General features: G+C 45.4%; 1 protein-coding gene across 1 annotated transcript; it reads right to left on the bottom strand.

Moving 5' to 3' along the window:
* Positions 1 to 937: 937 nt before the first annotated feature.
* On the bottom strand, positions 938 to 13,665 carry LOC144175040 (sulfotransferase 2A8-like). Its single transcript, XM_077704073.1, has 3 exons — positions 13,508 to 13,665; positions 9,838 to 10,237; positions 938 to 4,973 (listed from the first exon to the last, which is right to left on the bottom strand). Exons 2-3 carry the CDS (start codon positions 10,231 to 10,233, stop codon positions 4,398 to 4,400), a joined length of 972 nt encoding a protein of 323 aa, XP_077560199.1. The 5' UTR covers positions 10,234 to 10,237; positions 13,508 to 13,665; the 3' UTR covers positions 938 to 4,397.
* Positions 13,666 to 16,798: the final 3,133 nt, after the last annotated feature.

Raw genomic sequence — 16,798 nt, 5'->3', positions numbered from 1 at the left:
ACGTGTGTGTTGGAGTGCCCAATCATAAAGAAATGGTTATCACTGCAAATATTTACTGCAGCGTCCATTGAGTTAAGGGAATTTTTAAAGCCAGTGACCTGTATCTCAGGTTAAATGCGGTAGGCACATGACAGGAAGCGCTTACTGCCAGTAAAACCAGGGACTCCGGTAAAACGTACCGTAAAGGGACGGACCACCACCGATTTTGGTCACATATGTTGTCTCTTCCTCATATGAAGGCCAGCGTTTTATATATCCCGGTAACCACAAGCAGTTAAAAAACAAATTGGCGGAAATAATTTTAATTTGGCACTAAACTTTCTGAAATCAAAAAGGTTGCGGTTCATAGTGTAGAAACTTCACGCTACGATATGTGTCGCGGTGACGTGACCTGCAAACCTAGCAGCTATTGTAACTACTGAGACGTTCATTCACTTATTAAAAACCTTTTAACACTAGCATTTGTATAAGTTTAATATGAATATACATTTTAAACATTATTTTGAAAATGTTTAGACACGCCACCCGCCGCCGCTGGGTTGTTCTCAGTGTGGCTGACTAAGCCTCCAAGAATCACCGCAGCGTTCAGTAAACAGACCCAGTGAAGGAACTTTGACGATTCTGCCTGAGTAAGGGGTGTTTCTTCTGCCGAAATATTCGATTTCAGCTTCCCAATACGCCAATGGCAGCTTAAAAAAAAGACTGTACGCGCCCGGGAGAATCGAACTGCCGACCTCCACAACGTGAAACCTGATTCTACCTATCGTCCATCCCAACAGATGGCGCCTTCGTGCAAAATAGAGTAGTGAATTAAGAAAAAACACATAAAAGAATAAGAAAGCCTGTGATTCACACTTTTTTTAGCTGGAGACAAGTTTTCAAATATCGGTTGTCATCTCGCACACAGACAAAAGTATGTTGCCGCACTAGTGCATGACATGGTTGCCAGCATTATTTTTGGGAGTACACATACGGCTCGTAGATCTAAAAATTTCGATTTAGAAAGTTCTAGGGCGTTATCAGCAAAACCGTTTCTCGTTAAGGTATTTTAAGGGATGCCCTTTTATTTGGGATAGAAACGCACACTCGACAAAAATCGGTTTTCTGTCCCTTTAGTTCACTCTCGAAGTTCGAGGCGTCGAATACAATTTAAGGAAATCTGAAAGGCAGCAAGTACACTGACCACCACTCATTTATTTGCAGCGTGAAGGATTATGGTCACTCGGGAAATAAATTTCAGGAAAAGTCAATGATAATTAAATTCTGGGGACGACTAAGTTTCCATCAGAAGATAAAAAGGAAGGCAAAGGAAACGACGCTGCCAGAAGACCGAGCTAAGTTCGTTTGACACGTACGAAGATTTTAAAGATAAAAGAAAAAAAAAACGAAAGCTATAGCCCCATGCCCTCAGGACGCTACTCCTTGGCGAGAATCAATTTATCACCCAGCTGTTATTGTACACAAAAAGATTCTACAGACAGCGGGCACAGATTGAGTGCAGGATCCCTGAGCAGCCAGAAACAGGCTACGTCGACGGCACGGAATACGAAACATGCGCCGAGGTTGTAGAGGAGGCAGCTCGATCGACTGTAACCACTTGTATTTATCCAATGAAACCAATCCAGTTCTGTAAGAGGCACCAATCACAAGTGGACACGGCCAAGGGTGCTGGGCATGCGTTGACACAGGGGCGGGGCCATGTCCGGGCCACGCGAACACGAGATACCAAAAATACGGCTTCGGGCTCCCAGCAGCGAAAAGAGTAGATACCGGAGGCGAACAGTCGGCGTTACCGGGATGAAGGTTTTGCTTCGGCGGCTGCCGCGGTTTAGAGCAGCGGAAACTGAGCCGTGGCACAGCCGCTCGATGCAAACAGCGGCTATGGCCGTGGCGTCCCACCTTGCAGTGAGGGCACCTTGACGGCGCAATCACCTTGCGATTCTATCGGAGGGCGCCTCGGCCTTCGACACGCTCTACCGACGCAGCCACACGTTCCCTCCCCCATCTTTGAAACCTGACAGGAGAGAAAGAGAAAGGAGAGCCCAAGGTACCCGCAACAAGGGAACGCGGAGAGAGTGGTAGGCGCCGAGGTCAGCGGATGTGATGGCGACGGTTATACGAAGGGGGCTACAAAAGCGCCGGCGTAGGTTCTTCGGATGGAGAAACGCTGAAGTCGACGTAGGGCTTGGCCGGCACCCAGAACAGTAATGCTGTCTTGCAGGCATTGCATATCTAATCGTGTACATCAGAATTAATCAGATCAACTGAAGGGCTTCTTTCGGCAACGCAGTGGATTTCGTGTGAGCGCGCTCATTGCTCGCAGCGTCAGGGGAAAAATTCTGTTTTCTTTATAAAAAGTAGAACGACAGGCCGCTTACATGCTACTGGTTATCATATTAATACGAATGATATTATGTTATTGTAATAACAATATTATATAGAAAAGTAATAAAAATATTGTCGTCATGACGGGAGCCGTCAGGATAAAATACGCTACCTAAAGGTCAGGCCGAAGCAAACCTATTTCCAGACGAGTGACACTCCGTATCCCTGAGAACCTTCACTTCATACTTCGTGTCAAGTGGCGGCTTCAAGGATGGAGACAAATGCGAGCCCCGTTGATATGGTGTTCTACTTAGCACTCTTGGCGATAATATAGAGCCCTAACACAGGAGCATTTCAGGAATAGGCTCGGCTGCTTGAAGGCTATCCAACGAACAACACCCCCCTCCCCCCAACCTTCTTGTACACTTGAAGCATCAACACTTCAGTCCATTCCACCGAAGTGTAAATGTTTCATTTAGCAAGGGGAGAAAACGATATAATTTCCACGCTGTTAGTTTGGGAGCCACCAGAAGGATGTCTTTTTTGTTATATGGGATAGCTTTACCTCGGGCAGCGTTGTTGGAAACGTGCAACATGTTTCAATAACAATATATGCCAGCAATGTTGCTTTTTACAAACGTCCGTTATGCCAATTGTATTGATTGAAAGTGCTCTACTTGAGTACTTATTTTTCAAACACAGCTGGCAATATTACATGTGTGCCTATATAAGAAACCGACAATGCATATCCCTTCCCCTACTTCTAGAAAATTGCTTCGCACTAACAAGTTATAAAACAAGTAATATCTGTATTTCGAGCCCATGCAACACCGCCATATCCCACGGGTCTGTGGCCGGCATTTTGCAGTTGACATTAATGCTTAATAAGGTATTATTCGAGATTTTACGCACCAACGAGGTGAAGCATCGGCTAGAGTGACTTCATAGTGCGGTATTGTTGTCTTTCGTACACGATTTTGGTCTCCTGCAACAACACCATCGAGACCAAGACTAATTGAGACCAACTCTAAAACTCCAGAAGGTCGGTAAGAACCTCACGCATTCTTTTAGTCTCGTTAAATGAGACGGCATTGGAAGGTTCTCTAGCTATGAGCCAGCAGTTCTAGCCGATTCAGTAAATCGTCCGCAAATCTTTGCGTATATGTATGCAACTTAGCTAAAACGCAGCAATGACACATTCTTTACCGTCTACAAAACACGGTAACAAGTAATTACAATTACAACTATTTAATAAACAAAATTCTGTGAAACCTATCGGCCCTACAATCATGTTTATAAAGCTACACGCAAGAACGCTATCATGAGCGTATACGAAACACGAATATAAAATTTCTAATAAGCCCGTATCTTTCAGAAAGTGTCAGAGGGCTGGTGCGACACTTTGGTTGAATGACGTGCCTATGGTTACACAATTCTCGCCCTTACAGGTAGGCTCTGCAACATTTATTTATTTTCCCCTTCGAGACAGATAACTGAATGCTTGTCATTTGAGGCAAACTCATATTGGTTTAGCCCGAAGTAAAATTTTCCATTGATTAATTGTGGAGTTTAACGCTCCCAAGCAACACCTGTGTTATGAAGCGCGCCGGACTGAAGGGCTCCGGTTTAATTTAGAACACGGGGGGATCTTTAACGTGCGCCTAAATCTCGGCGCACAAGCCTTTTCGCTTTTCGCCTTCATCTGTAAAGCAACCACCGCGGCCAGGATCGAACTCGCATCCTTCAGCTCAGCAGCGCAACGCCACATAAGTGACATTGTTGGTACAAACTGCTTTTCAGTGCCCTTGCGCCAATAAGCTCATATACTACAAATTCTAAAATTGTAAAATTTTTAAATTCAAAGGAGCTTACAAAATACGCCTCCACATAATTTTGTTTCAAAGAAATATGAACATGAATATGAATCTTTATTGTCTAAAAATTTAGAGTTGGCCACTAAACATCATTATATTTTGCGTTCGCTGTGCGGCCCCTAATTCCGTTAGCCTCAATAAAATAGATGAACTTCAAGGCACGCGGCTGTGGGCGCAAAAAATCAGCATCTAGCCTGATCATTGAGAGAACAGCAAGGTTTCCCGCCGTATGTCGCTCCACAGCTCCATGACGTCACATCCTGCAGTCTTTTCGGAGATAACAGCCTCCATACGTTGCAGCTGCTCCGGTGAAAAGTGCTCCTTCCAACTTCCAATCGTTGCCTTCCTCACAAAGTTGTGGAGCTTGGCATCACCTTTGTGGGCAACCTTTGACGAAACATCCAATCTACGCAACCTCTCCTCAATTTCGGGGTCGTGGTATTCGTTCAGGTTGAAAACTAAAACGCTCCGCATGTTTTCGGGGGAGCTCCTTTCGAGAATCAAGTCGACTTTTTTCCGGCTCTCGTACCCATGCTTTCCCAGCATGTCGCCGTAACGTTCTCCAATAAAACGAGCCAGCTGTAGTACGGTGCCTCGCGCGTCCTTCTTGAGTTGTTCGTACGTGACAAAGAACACATTAGGCTCGTTTTTGAGAGAGTAACCTCCAATGACGTGTTCGAAATAGCTACCGTAGGCGATGTCTCCGGTCAAAAAAGCATCGAGGAAGTCGCCGAAAGTGCCATCCTCAAAGCGGTAGGCACTCAGCTCTGTCATCTGCGAAAAGAAAAAAGATACAAGAAACAAACAATGTAAACTCGTCTTTCTTGAGGGGCATTCACGTGATCACGTTCCTATGACACTTGCTAAATGATGACCCACGGGATCGAAGTTCATCGTGTACCGATACGAAAAGTTTTACACATTCATAGAAATGTTCCAACAGCCTAGTTTTCTTCTTTTAAAAATATATTACTCGTTTACCCAGATAAAAATATACAAGAAACGTTCTTTGCTTATCCAGTTTTCACTAGGTGGCGCCAGCTCTCTAGCAAGCAAGTGTCTTACTTTTTATTTCAGTACAGAAAGGACATATCTCTAAAATGAGCAAGCTAGACCGTTGTGAACACTAATCTTTATTTGTACAGCTTTTCGTATTGGTGCCTGACGGTTTTTAAGTGCGTGGATAATGAAGTAGTAACTCCCATAGGAAGGTTAATAGGTGAGTCCTTAATGCGCATCGGCCACCTGAGCGGAGGCACCAAATAAAAGTCCGGGTAATTAAAAATTAAATCTTAACAAGCCACAATAACCAATAGAAGCCGACAGCTATCTTCCGTATATTTGCAAGTGTTATAACTATATAGAAAATTTATGAGACGTTCCACTCTGCGAGGGTAAATTACCCGCAAAGATGGAGTACTCTCCGCGTCCTCCCTACGTAACACAAAGAAGAGAAGTGAAATTCAAAATGGTCAACGGAAACTGCGTTCACGATGGAGCTCTCGGCCCGCGGATCCGGAGGAGACTACACATGCAAGAGCTTGCAACGCCGACAAAAACAAGCGGTGCGAACGCAGACAGTGACGAGACTTATAAGTTTGTGGTCGAAATCATACTTTAACTGCGTGCTACATGTGGAGCATCTGAAGCTCTTGTTGCCGCAGATGAAAAATGAGCGGCAGTTTAGTCATGTAAGGCTTTGCATTAAAGGGACCGCGCAACACTTTAGATAGGCGCTTTCACTCTTTCCTTCGCGTCTGGAACCACTGCGAAAGCTATAGTTATCTCCACCACGGAGTGCGGCACTGCGTGCTTTGCTCGTCGCACTAGATACGGCTTCCATTCTTGCTTTGCTTTTGTATCTTCTTTTTTAAAATTGCTATCAAAAAGCATTGATTGCTGCAACTGAAGGAAAACCGGCCAGCAGCCGCTACATGGCCTTAGTGACGCAATTCGGGTCGTCGAAGAACGACAAGACCGGGAAAGAGAAAAAAATCTTTTGAGCGAGTTTACAAGTTATTTTAGTCTATAATCAGGCTGGAGACAAGGCAGTTGGGAACTATGGTCTGGGCTGTAGAAATAGCAGGGGGGACCTACTAGTTGAGTTTGCAGAACGGAATAACCTACGCATAATGAATACCTTCTTCTGTAAACGGGAGAGTCGGAAGTGGACCTGGAGGAGCCCGAATGGGGAGCACAAAAATGAAATAGACTTCATATTATACGATAACCCTGGCGTCGTGCAGGATGTGGAAGTGCTCGGAAGGGTAAGGTGTAGTGACCACCGTATGGTAAGATCTCGAATTAGGCTAGATTTGAAGAGGGACCGCAACAAGCTAGTACGTAAGAAGCCGATAAATGAGCTAACAGTAAGACGTAAAGTAGAAGAATTCAGGATCGCGCTGCAGAACCGATATTCCGCCCTTAACAGGGAAGCCGAGCTTACGACACAGGAAGCCACCGACAACCTTACACGCATTATCACGGAGTGTGCAGTAGAAGTCGGGGGCACTATGGCTAGACAGGATACTAGTAAACTTTCTCAGGAGACGAAAGATCTAATCAGGAAACGGCAAACCATGAGAATCTCTACCGCAGCTGACAGAATAGAACTAGCCGAGCTCTCGAAGTTAATCAATAAGCGTAAGACAGCTGACATACGGAAGTATAATATGGAGAGGATCGAATACGCTGTAAAGAACGGAGGTAGCCTGAAAGCAGTGAAGAGACGTCTTGGCGTGGTGAAAAATCAGATGTATGCACTTAAGGATAAGCAAGGCAATGTCATCACAAATAGGGATAAAATAGTCACAGTGGCCGAGGAGTTCTATAGGGATCTGTACAGTAGCCGGGACATATAGGATAATGCCGAACGAGACAGTAGCTCAGAGGAGATAGACATCCCACCAGTAACGACCGAAGAAGTAAGGAAGGCTTTAAAAGAAATGAAAGGGGGCAAAGCGCCTGGTGAGGATCAGATAACAGCAGACCTCTTGAAGGATGGCGGAGAAATCGTACTTGCAAAAACTGGCAAACCTGTATACGCAATGCCTAATGACCGCAATGGTACCGGAATCTTGGAAGAATGCGAACATCATCCTAATCCATAAGAAAGGCGACATGAAGGACTTGAAAAATTACAGGCCGATCAGCTTACTGTCAGTCGTCTACAAGGTATTTACCAAGGTAATCGCTAACCGAATCTCTGAAACCTTAGATTTCAGTTAACCTAAAGAACAAGCAGGGTTCCGTAAAGGTTATTCAACAATGGACCATATTCACACGATCAATCAGGTGATAGAAAAGTGCGCTGAGTATACTGAACCCCTATATATAGCCTTCATAGATTATGAGAAAGCATTTGACTCGGTCGAAACCCTAGCAGTCATTCAGGCATTACGGAACCAGGGGGTAGATGAACATTATGTAAGAATACTAGAGGATATCTATAATGGGTCTACAGCTACCATCATCCTCCATAGGGAGAGCAGCAAAATATATATAAGGAAGGGTGTCAGACAAGGAGACACAATCTCTCCAATGTTATTCACAGCATGCTTACAAGAAGTATTCAGAACGTTGGATTGGGAACAGGTGGGAGTAAGGGTTAATGGAGAATACCTCAGTAACCTCAGATTTGCTGATGACGTTGCCTTGCTAAGTAACTCGGGGGACGAATTGCAAAGCATGCTTTCCGCACTGGGCGAACAGAGTAGAACCGTGGGCCTGAAAATTAATATGCAGAAAACTAAAGTAATGATCAATAACCACGGGACAGCACAGGAGTTTGAGATAGATGGCGAGGCAGTGGAAGTGGTAAGCGAATATATATGCTTAGGCCAAGTTGTGACTCCAGATCCCAACCATGAGGCAGAGATAATTAGAAGGATCAGAATGGGGTGGGGTGCATATGGCAGACATTCTCAGATAATGAATAGCAGCCTACCATTGTCGCTGAAGAAGAAAGTGTGTGACAGCTGCATCTTACCGGTACTCACCTACGGGGGCAGAAACTTGGAGAGTTCAACTTAAATTGAGAACGACTCAGCGGGCAATGGAGCGGAAAATGATAGGTGTAACATTAAGGGACAACAAGAGAGCGGAGTGGGTCAGGGAGCAAACTGGTGTTAAAGACATATCAGTAGAAATTAAGAAGAAGAAATGGAAGTGGGCAGGGCATGTAATGCGAAGGCAAGATAACCGCTGGTCATTAAGGGTAACAGAGTGGATCCCTAGAGAAGGCAAGCGTTGCATGGGGCGGCAGAAAGTTAGATGGGCAGATGAGATGAAGAAGTTTGCGGGGATAAATTGGTCACCGTTGGCACAGGAGCGAGGTAGTTGGAGATTAATGGGAGAGGCCTTTGCCCTGCAGTGGGCATAGACAGGCTGGTGATGATGATGATGATGATGATGACAAGTTATCCGATGGGCATAGAGCAGTAATTTTTGGCTGACGTACTTTGCGAACCCCTAATATAAGTACTGGGTGTGTTAGGCGACTACGTTCTGCAAGCATTTAAGATTTCAAAAGAAAGGTGAAAAAAGTGTTGCAGGGTCCCTTTAAAACAGCCCACATTGTTTCAAGGCTCGATAACACCAGGGATGGACGCCACTCCAGGTGGAAGCAACTCCCCGTACCCAGAAATTATTGACCACCTGCTCTGTTTCCTTCCACACACACAGCGACGAGTAACCCATCTGAAGCAGCACACCGGCGCCTCGCACCGGCCTGTCTGGAAGCCATGGTTTTCTCCAAAGGCCCAGGCGTCCTCAGGTCCCCAGCTTTCTGCCAACCACCCTAAACGTTCTCCAAGTGACCCAAGCGCAGTCCATTAACTTAGTCCAGGGCGTGAATGCAAGTGGTTGATTGAATACTTTTGAATACCAGTAAATGTGAGTGAAAATTAAGTACCAGTACAGGTGTTTACAGATGGAGTATGACTACTTGTGAGTGCAGGGGAGCTGTGTACGACTGAGTACAAATTTAGTACGAAAATTCGTGAGTACAGATGGAGTATGATTACGAGGGAGAAGAGATTGAGTACGCGTACTTGCGCCGACATGTCAGTTTGAGTAGAGTGAGTAAAATTACGAATGAGTTCATAATGATTTTGAGTACCAATGTGTTCTCTGAGTCTGAATTTGAGTCCGTACAGCGTGAAGAAAATAATTGTGATTAAGTATCAGTGAGTTCCTTCGGTTATGTCCACCTATCTGGCAAACCCAGGCACACGCGGCTTCAGGTGCTCATGACCGAATGCCATGAGCGCCTGAAGCCGCATTTGCCCGGTTTAGAAAACGCCTGACTGTAGAGAAATTTTAGAAAAAAGTCTGAATATTCAAACATTACTTGTCTTTGGTTTTCGTTTGTGTTCAAGCTGCTTCCCATCCGATAATATAAGGCAATTTTTCTCCTTGGTTTCCAGATCATTACTGTTTACGAGAAAAAGCTGATTTTGACTGGTCAGTAACAAAGCCAGCGACGCTGAAGCTAAGAAGACGCTTTGTCATTGAGGGAACTCTTGTTTAAAAGCTAAACTTGAAACTGTTACAGCTTCGTGCGGTTAACACACAGAAACTTTCCGAAAAACGTGCATGCAGACACATTATTAACGGTCGGCTTTTCGACATTCCTTACATGGTGGTAGAGTGAGACGCAGCAGTCCCACGGATTGCGCGCCACGTAGACGTATTTAGCTTCGGGATTCATCTTTTCCTTGCGAAGTGGCAGATGTGTCCGGAGGAGGCTGAAAGGTGAGCCAGCCTTCGATCCCTTTGCCGACAGCACGTACTCCAGAGGAGTACATGTCTTGGCGAACTCTTCATACGAGGTGACCGGCTCGCCCTCCTTAACAATCAACTGGGTGATGTACTGAACCCAGTGTGTACCACTTTTTGGGTACGACACTTGCAGAATGTCGCCTTTCTCAGCAACAAAGTCCAGACCCTGTCTTACGGACTCCGCCGTCACAAATGGACATCGGGGTACACCGTCTATGATCTGGTAGCAGGGCTTAAGGCGGCCTGGCTCCATAATTCTGCAAAAGGTTTAAAGACGTTAAGAACCCGTGCTCCCGTCAGAAATACAAACAATAGAAGGTACTTTGATTGCTAAGTCATGAGATCGTCCTCAGATCGAAGAAAAATATGACAATACACCGAAACATTTGACCTAAAGTAACAACTATTTCACCTAAAGTAACAGCCACATATATCTTAACTTGGGCAGTGTTTTGTGCGCTTCTCTTGGCCTCGTGTGCATGTCACAAAAGGGTGGGTGATGCTGCGATGATTCCTCGAGCGCATGTGATCTCTACTCTTTCAAGTCATCCCATCAGGATGGGCAAGTAAGTATTTCTGCAACACTATACCGCTCTCGCTATTTTACCTTCATCTGGATAGCCGCATGGTGCTCAGATTTTAGTTTATGGATGTGCGAAAAAAAGAACAATTAGGAGTTTGGGTGTAAATTATCATTGGGCTCTTTGGACATGCGGAATACGAAAGGTGGAAGAATATGATAAATACGTGCGAGCGGGTGCCAGATATGATATTTATGACCAAAACGCCGATGACATTTTGAAAAATAATGAAATTTACTGCGGCAGAATGCTGAATTGTGTTTTCAGACTCTCGTAATGAAGAGACGTAAACTCCGAGCTTAGCCGTGGGACGCTTTTTTTCTTTAAAGCCGCTTTCCGGCCTCTTTCTTTCTTAGCACTAGCGAAATTTCGCGCCCCATAACAGCTCTGCAGAAGGTCAGGAATCGGGCTTGTTTGTTTTCCCTATATGGGCATAAACTGCGCATTAAGTTACACGGTACACAAACTTTAGGAGGAATCATGGGACGAAGAGCACTACAGGATCGTTCGTGTTGTCCTCTTCGTTGTGTGTACCGTAGAACTTGCCTGTAACATCGCCTGTGTCGTATATTCGCGTCTTCGTGTGTTGTTTCCGTTCGCGCTGGCCACCATGAATCTTAAAGGGTTTCTGAAATACTTACGATAAACACTTACAGTCACTCCTTCGCGTCTGGAAGCACTGCGAATGCGTTAAAGGAGCCATGAAGAGAAAATACAACTTCGTGTAATTTGAAAGAACTAGATTTCAGTATCTCAGTCAGCTCCATTACAGCCCCAAAAGATCTTTTTTTTTAACGAAAAAAAACAACAAGGATTTCAAAACTTTCAAATTTTGCGCCACAGCGGCGTGTTATGAGCAAGAATGACGTCATACGGGCCAACAATAACACATAATTTTCAGTGCGTTAACTGCACGTTCGCATTCAAGTGATGCGGCCAAATGTCACTAGAGGCCCATTACAGACGTCCAGTCATGTGTCGTCGCAACAGGTAAGTTAGGCGGCCGCCAATCGCCCAAACAAGGTTCCGTGGCGTCATAGAAAAGTTGCGGGAAATTGGCTAGGGGGTCGCGACTACTTCACACGTTTTCTTTAATATCTCCGTTATTTGTACGAAGATTGCGATGATATTGGTATCATTGTTATCGGGACTAAGCAGTCTTTCTAATAAACCCAACTTGTATTTTGTCTTCATGGCTCCTTGGCGCCAGCATGGAGCGTCACTATGTGATTTGCTCGTCGCAGCAAATCCACCTTGCGTTTCTGCTTTGCTTTTGTGGCTTTCTTGTTAAAGTGGCTATCGTCGGCTATGGCATTCATTGCTGCAACTGAACGAAAGCCGGCAAATGGGCGCTACACCGCTGTAATGACGTAATTCTAGCCGTCGAAGAATCCCGAGAGCGGGAAAGAGAGAAAAATATTTAAAAGAACGTTTTTAAATTATCTGATTGGCATAGAGCAGTAATTTTGGGCTGAGTACTTTGCGACCCTCTAATCTAAGTACTGGATGTGTTGGTTGACTACGTTCCGCAAGCATTTAGGATTTCGAAAAACGTTGAAAAAAGGGTTATAGGGTCCCTTTAACACACAAAAAAAGTACACGTTACAAACTTTTTCTAGGGTTTTTCGCTAAGTACGATCATACATAAAGACCAGGCGAAGGCCCCTTTTGTTTTTCATGTCAACGTGAGAGCACGTCACAAAATACCGACAACATTTTTCAGTCGCACTAGTTTTCAGTTACCATGGATAACTACCGATCAAGTCCCACATATACAATACGGAGCAATACGTTCTTATAAATATACGCGAATTCCTGACAGCCTACGCAAACTAGCGGGGCTGGCTCGTAATCTCGGTATACACTTTTATTGCGTGTTTTGTGCGAAGGAATTCCAGAAATGCCGCGGAAAGGGTGTGCTTCTGAGTTATTAGTATAGCCACGCAAGTAATATTGCCCCGAGTTTCGCCTCTTGAGGTCTTTACTGGTCTTTTGCTTGTTAAAGGCGCCTGGTCATGCCCGGCTTTCTTGTATTTTATACGAAGCGCGCTTTTCCTTCTTTAGTATGCCGCATCGGCACTCTTGTTTAATAGGAAAATAACGTAGCTTTTGCGTGACTAACATATTTTGCCCTTGTTTGATCGGAGGTGCTGATCGATGTTTCCGAAAACAAGATCCCGCTATATAAATGCGTCCTTCTATTCGCCGAAGCTCGACTGTGCGCGGCACTCTGCTTAGTGCTCCATTGCCGTTTGTGTTTTCTTGTTTATTGAGCAGCACGAATTCGCTCCAACAAACGTGAATTTCAACTGGAACCATGTTTTTCTCTCCACTGCTTGACAATTGTTGACCCGTGCTTAAAAATGCAAGTAGTTCCGTGGAGCACAAAAGTGTTATAGAACAGAATTTCCCCCGCCTCACACCAACACAGACATGACGCAGGCAGTGTTACTAAGACAGGCGCAGATTACTATTACATTCACCTAAGCAAGACAACACCTCACTCCAAAGAAAAGACATGGCACAAGAACCACCAACGTGCAAACACTGTAATAATATCCCAATCGGCTACACGTCTTGTGGAAATATCCTTACAATACCTCAAGCATATGTGACTTCCGAACACCACCACAGCTGTCATATCCCTAGCTAACTAGTCCAACTCCAGCCCCAGTACACCTAAAAAGCACTAGAGCAGAGATTAGCATCCAATGGAGACGATCTGTTACCCGGTAGTCTAACCCACGGGTAATTCTGTATAAGATTTCCCGCTCTCTGCCTACCTCTGCGAATACTTACAAAAACTGACGTTCCTAAAAGTGATATTTTATAGGTTTTTCGCTTTGTAAACCTTGAAACATTTCCCACTTCTGTACTTAAAGTAAAACACGTGCGCGAGATGAAAGGAAAGCTTTGCAACTGTTCTGAGGCTCCCAGCCTACTCACCTGCTGCGAAATAAAACCTTTTCAACGCAGCCTTGCAGACCTGCGTGTTCTTACTGTTGATGCTGCGAAGGTAGCACAAGCTCGCTGGGGTCGTTGTTGAATGGATTCCTTTCCAGCGTATGACCAAGGAATGATAAGCTCTTGTGATAGGAAATTTCCTATCACCACGAGTGGCGGGTAGAAAACAACAATAGTGGGGGCTGCGCATTCGTCCGTTCTTTACGCCGCCACTTGACGCGAAGAAGGTCGTCAGCAATGTCGAGGGCCGCTCGTTTGAAGATGTCCTTCCTATTGTATTCCCTTAAGACAATGTAATGTGTATTCCCGACCGAAGCTACCTCCAGGAAACACCCGCCCGAACTTCAAAGTGCAGTGCAGTGTAGAGATAAGGACGCTGAACTACGGGCTGTCCAGCAGGCCCGGGGTGCGCTGGAAAGCCCCAAGCCTCACGACAGGCCACAACCGGGCCGAACTGGGGTATTCCAGAGTAGGTCATAACCCCGGGTCGGCGCTTGCCCAACGTAACCAAGCGTTAAACCGTCGCTTGCCACCAATTAATAAAGTTATTCCCATACTATCCTATGCTGTGTACTTTGGTTATGACACCAAAAAAAAGCACCTCAGCATGTGTACACGGTTTCAGAAGAGGGCTTCCTGTAGCATTTATTTTCTTCTTTTAGTTTGGGTCATTATAAAGACTCATTTTGGCCTTCTCAGGCTTGGACCAGCTATAACACTGCCAGATAGTCTCGTGTTCATATTTATCTATCAGTACGCGTTTGTTGTTCCTTTTTTAAGCGTAATTAAAACCGCACATCTAAAACGGATAGAGAGCTACCTTGTGATGCAGATGATCAGGCAATTGCTGTAAAGGCACTCAGCAAATAAACGCTTCCCCGTTTTTTAGCAACTAAAGACCCGGCATATAAAAGAACACGTGAAAATTAAGTTAATGATGTCCATGTAAGCGAAACAAGTTGTCGTGACAGCTGCACGAGCATAAAGTTATGAATGAAAGAACGGGACAAGGCAACGTTTTGAAAAATAGTGATGTCATAGCAAGCCTCTGATCATGGGGTGTTGCTGCTGTTGCTGCTGATGTTCCTGCTGAGAACATTACGACACTGTTGGAGCTAAACGACATCGCTCCGGTTCTCTCGCGCCGACACTTCAAGTTTAACAAGGCTGTGTTGGGGATGACCTACTGGCTCGGGGACAAAGAAACAGCCACTACCACCCGCAGGTGATACCAAGTAATTTTCACCCGTAGCGGAGCTACCTCAACACCGCCTCCGTCAAAGCATCTGCGATGGCTCTCTCCCCGCAGAAGCCGTTAACCCTATCCCACAGCTCATGTAGGTACAAATTTTCCATGAAGCCATGATTGCGCTTTAAAGTTCCGTCTGTCGTGGCAAATACCTTGCAGCAGATTTTAAATATCTGCCTCGGAAGCAATGAATCCACCGTAGACTACAGTTACCACCCCACAAACACGGTATCCATTTCAAATCCCACGTCGTCCAAAACAGCTATTCCTAATCTATAAATTTTCACGCACTCCTCTCTGTAACGCCTTCGGGTATCGAAATTATTTTAAATGATACATAAACAAATAAATAAATCAATTTATTATTCAAAATCATGTTTCTAATTACTTTTCACTGCACTTGTTAAAGTAAAAATACAAGCACCAGTGCGTGCTGCTGTTGGTATTGTGCGCACTATGCTTGTTATAGCTGCACATTAGCCCGGGCGTTGAGGTTGTCTTACACGACACTAGCCATTTGGCGTAAGCTACATTGCCCTCCGTGATCCTGTTTGCCGAGCATACCTCATGTTTCACAAAATGATTACTAGGTACCGTAACAAAACCAGGGCAGGGGCAAATATGGGTCAGAAAAATAAGCATAGGCGTACAGCGGTCCTGCACAATATGGTGGCGCTATCTGGGAGGACTGGCTGGTAACAAGGCGCTCCACATTATTTGCGAACAAAAACGGTAGCTTACATTCGTTTGAGGAACTGCCCTCATTACATCACCGCAGACGGGGCCAAACGCACGATTTGGTGAGATATCAGAAGTTTTACTTAAATTCATTAATTTTTCAGTGACTAAAACGTCGTTTGCGGCCGGGAGAGCGTTGGGCGCACTATAAAAAATATTGTTACGAGGCAGAATCACGGAAATACAATGTATTCACTGAAATTATAATGCTGAACAATGCCAGCGAGAGAGCACAGACACCGGTAGTTGTTGCTGTTGTTGTTGTTGTTCTTTAAAATTATTGGCGCATACCCAATAAGGGGATGGTAGCTGGAACCTCTTCGTCCTCTTCTAAAATTCAGCCCAAACAGCACATAGCCGTATGAGTCCTTGTCGTCTTCACTCAGCTGTTCCGTGACACAACCCCTCCACCACCGGCGGGGAGACGCCGTCACGGCGACTGGAGACATAACGTTTAGCTGTTGGGGTGGTAAGTCTTAAGCCGGGCCACGTGAACAAGGTCCGTGTGAGGTAGTGCAGAGGAGGACGGGTGTGGCGTGATTTCGTACGTGACGTCGGTGAAGCGGCGCAACACGCGACCAGGGGCCGGTGTAAGGGAAAAAACATTGTTTTCCCGCACGGCTGACACCGCTTGCACAGCCACAGTTGCCCTGTTGGGGTATTTATACAAATTCGACCCTTCCCTGTGAACATCCACACGTGATAGATGTGCTTCACTTCAAAAGGAAGCTCCTTGACGTAAACGGCAAGACAACAAAGTTTCCGCCCGTTTAAAAATGTCGTTTCAAATCGCGCGCCATCAGCCGCAAAGGGTTCGCACAACATCCGACAGATGGCGACGAGATTACTGGCCAGTAGGAAGACGCAGTGAAACATCCCCCTCGCGAGGGGCACGATCAAATGCAGAGCATTTCCGGGGGCGCACGACGTTAAGTAGTTTGCGTTACGTTAATGTTGTTGCACTTGTGGCAACTGCTGACGAGAGAGCGCTCGTTAGCAGTAATTTGAATGAGTCAACAATATAAGGCGCGTTCATACCGTCGCTTTCTGTGTCGGCTTTGTGGCGCAGTGGTTAGAGCACCATGTACGTGGCGTTCCGCCCGCAGGGTCGAGGGATCGAAACCTGGCGCCGGATAGCATTTTCTTTTTATATAGTAGGGACAACGACGGTGCGGACTACGGACGTCAACGCGGGTGACATCGTGAGTTACTGAAATGCTCTGTATTTAATATCAAATCTTTCGAATAAAACCAACTTGTATTTGTTTGCATGGCACCTTTAAGGC

Source organism: Haemaphysalis longicornis, unplaced genomic scaffold (genome assembly GCF_048455015.1).
Source record: "Haemaphysalis longicornis isolate Haplotype H1 unplaced genomic scaffold, Haemaphysalis longicornis Haplotype H1 scaffold_3, whole genome shotgun sequence".
NCBI classification, from domain to species: Eukaryota; Metazoa; Arthropoda; class Arachnida; order Ixodida; family Ixodidae; genus Haemaphysalis; species Haemaphysalis longicornis.
Note: the sequence above shows the minus strand (reverse complement) of the source record. Positions and strands in the feature narration are given on the sequence as shown.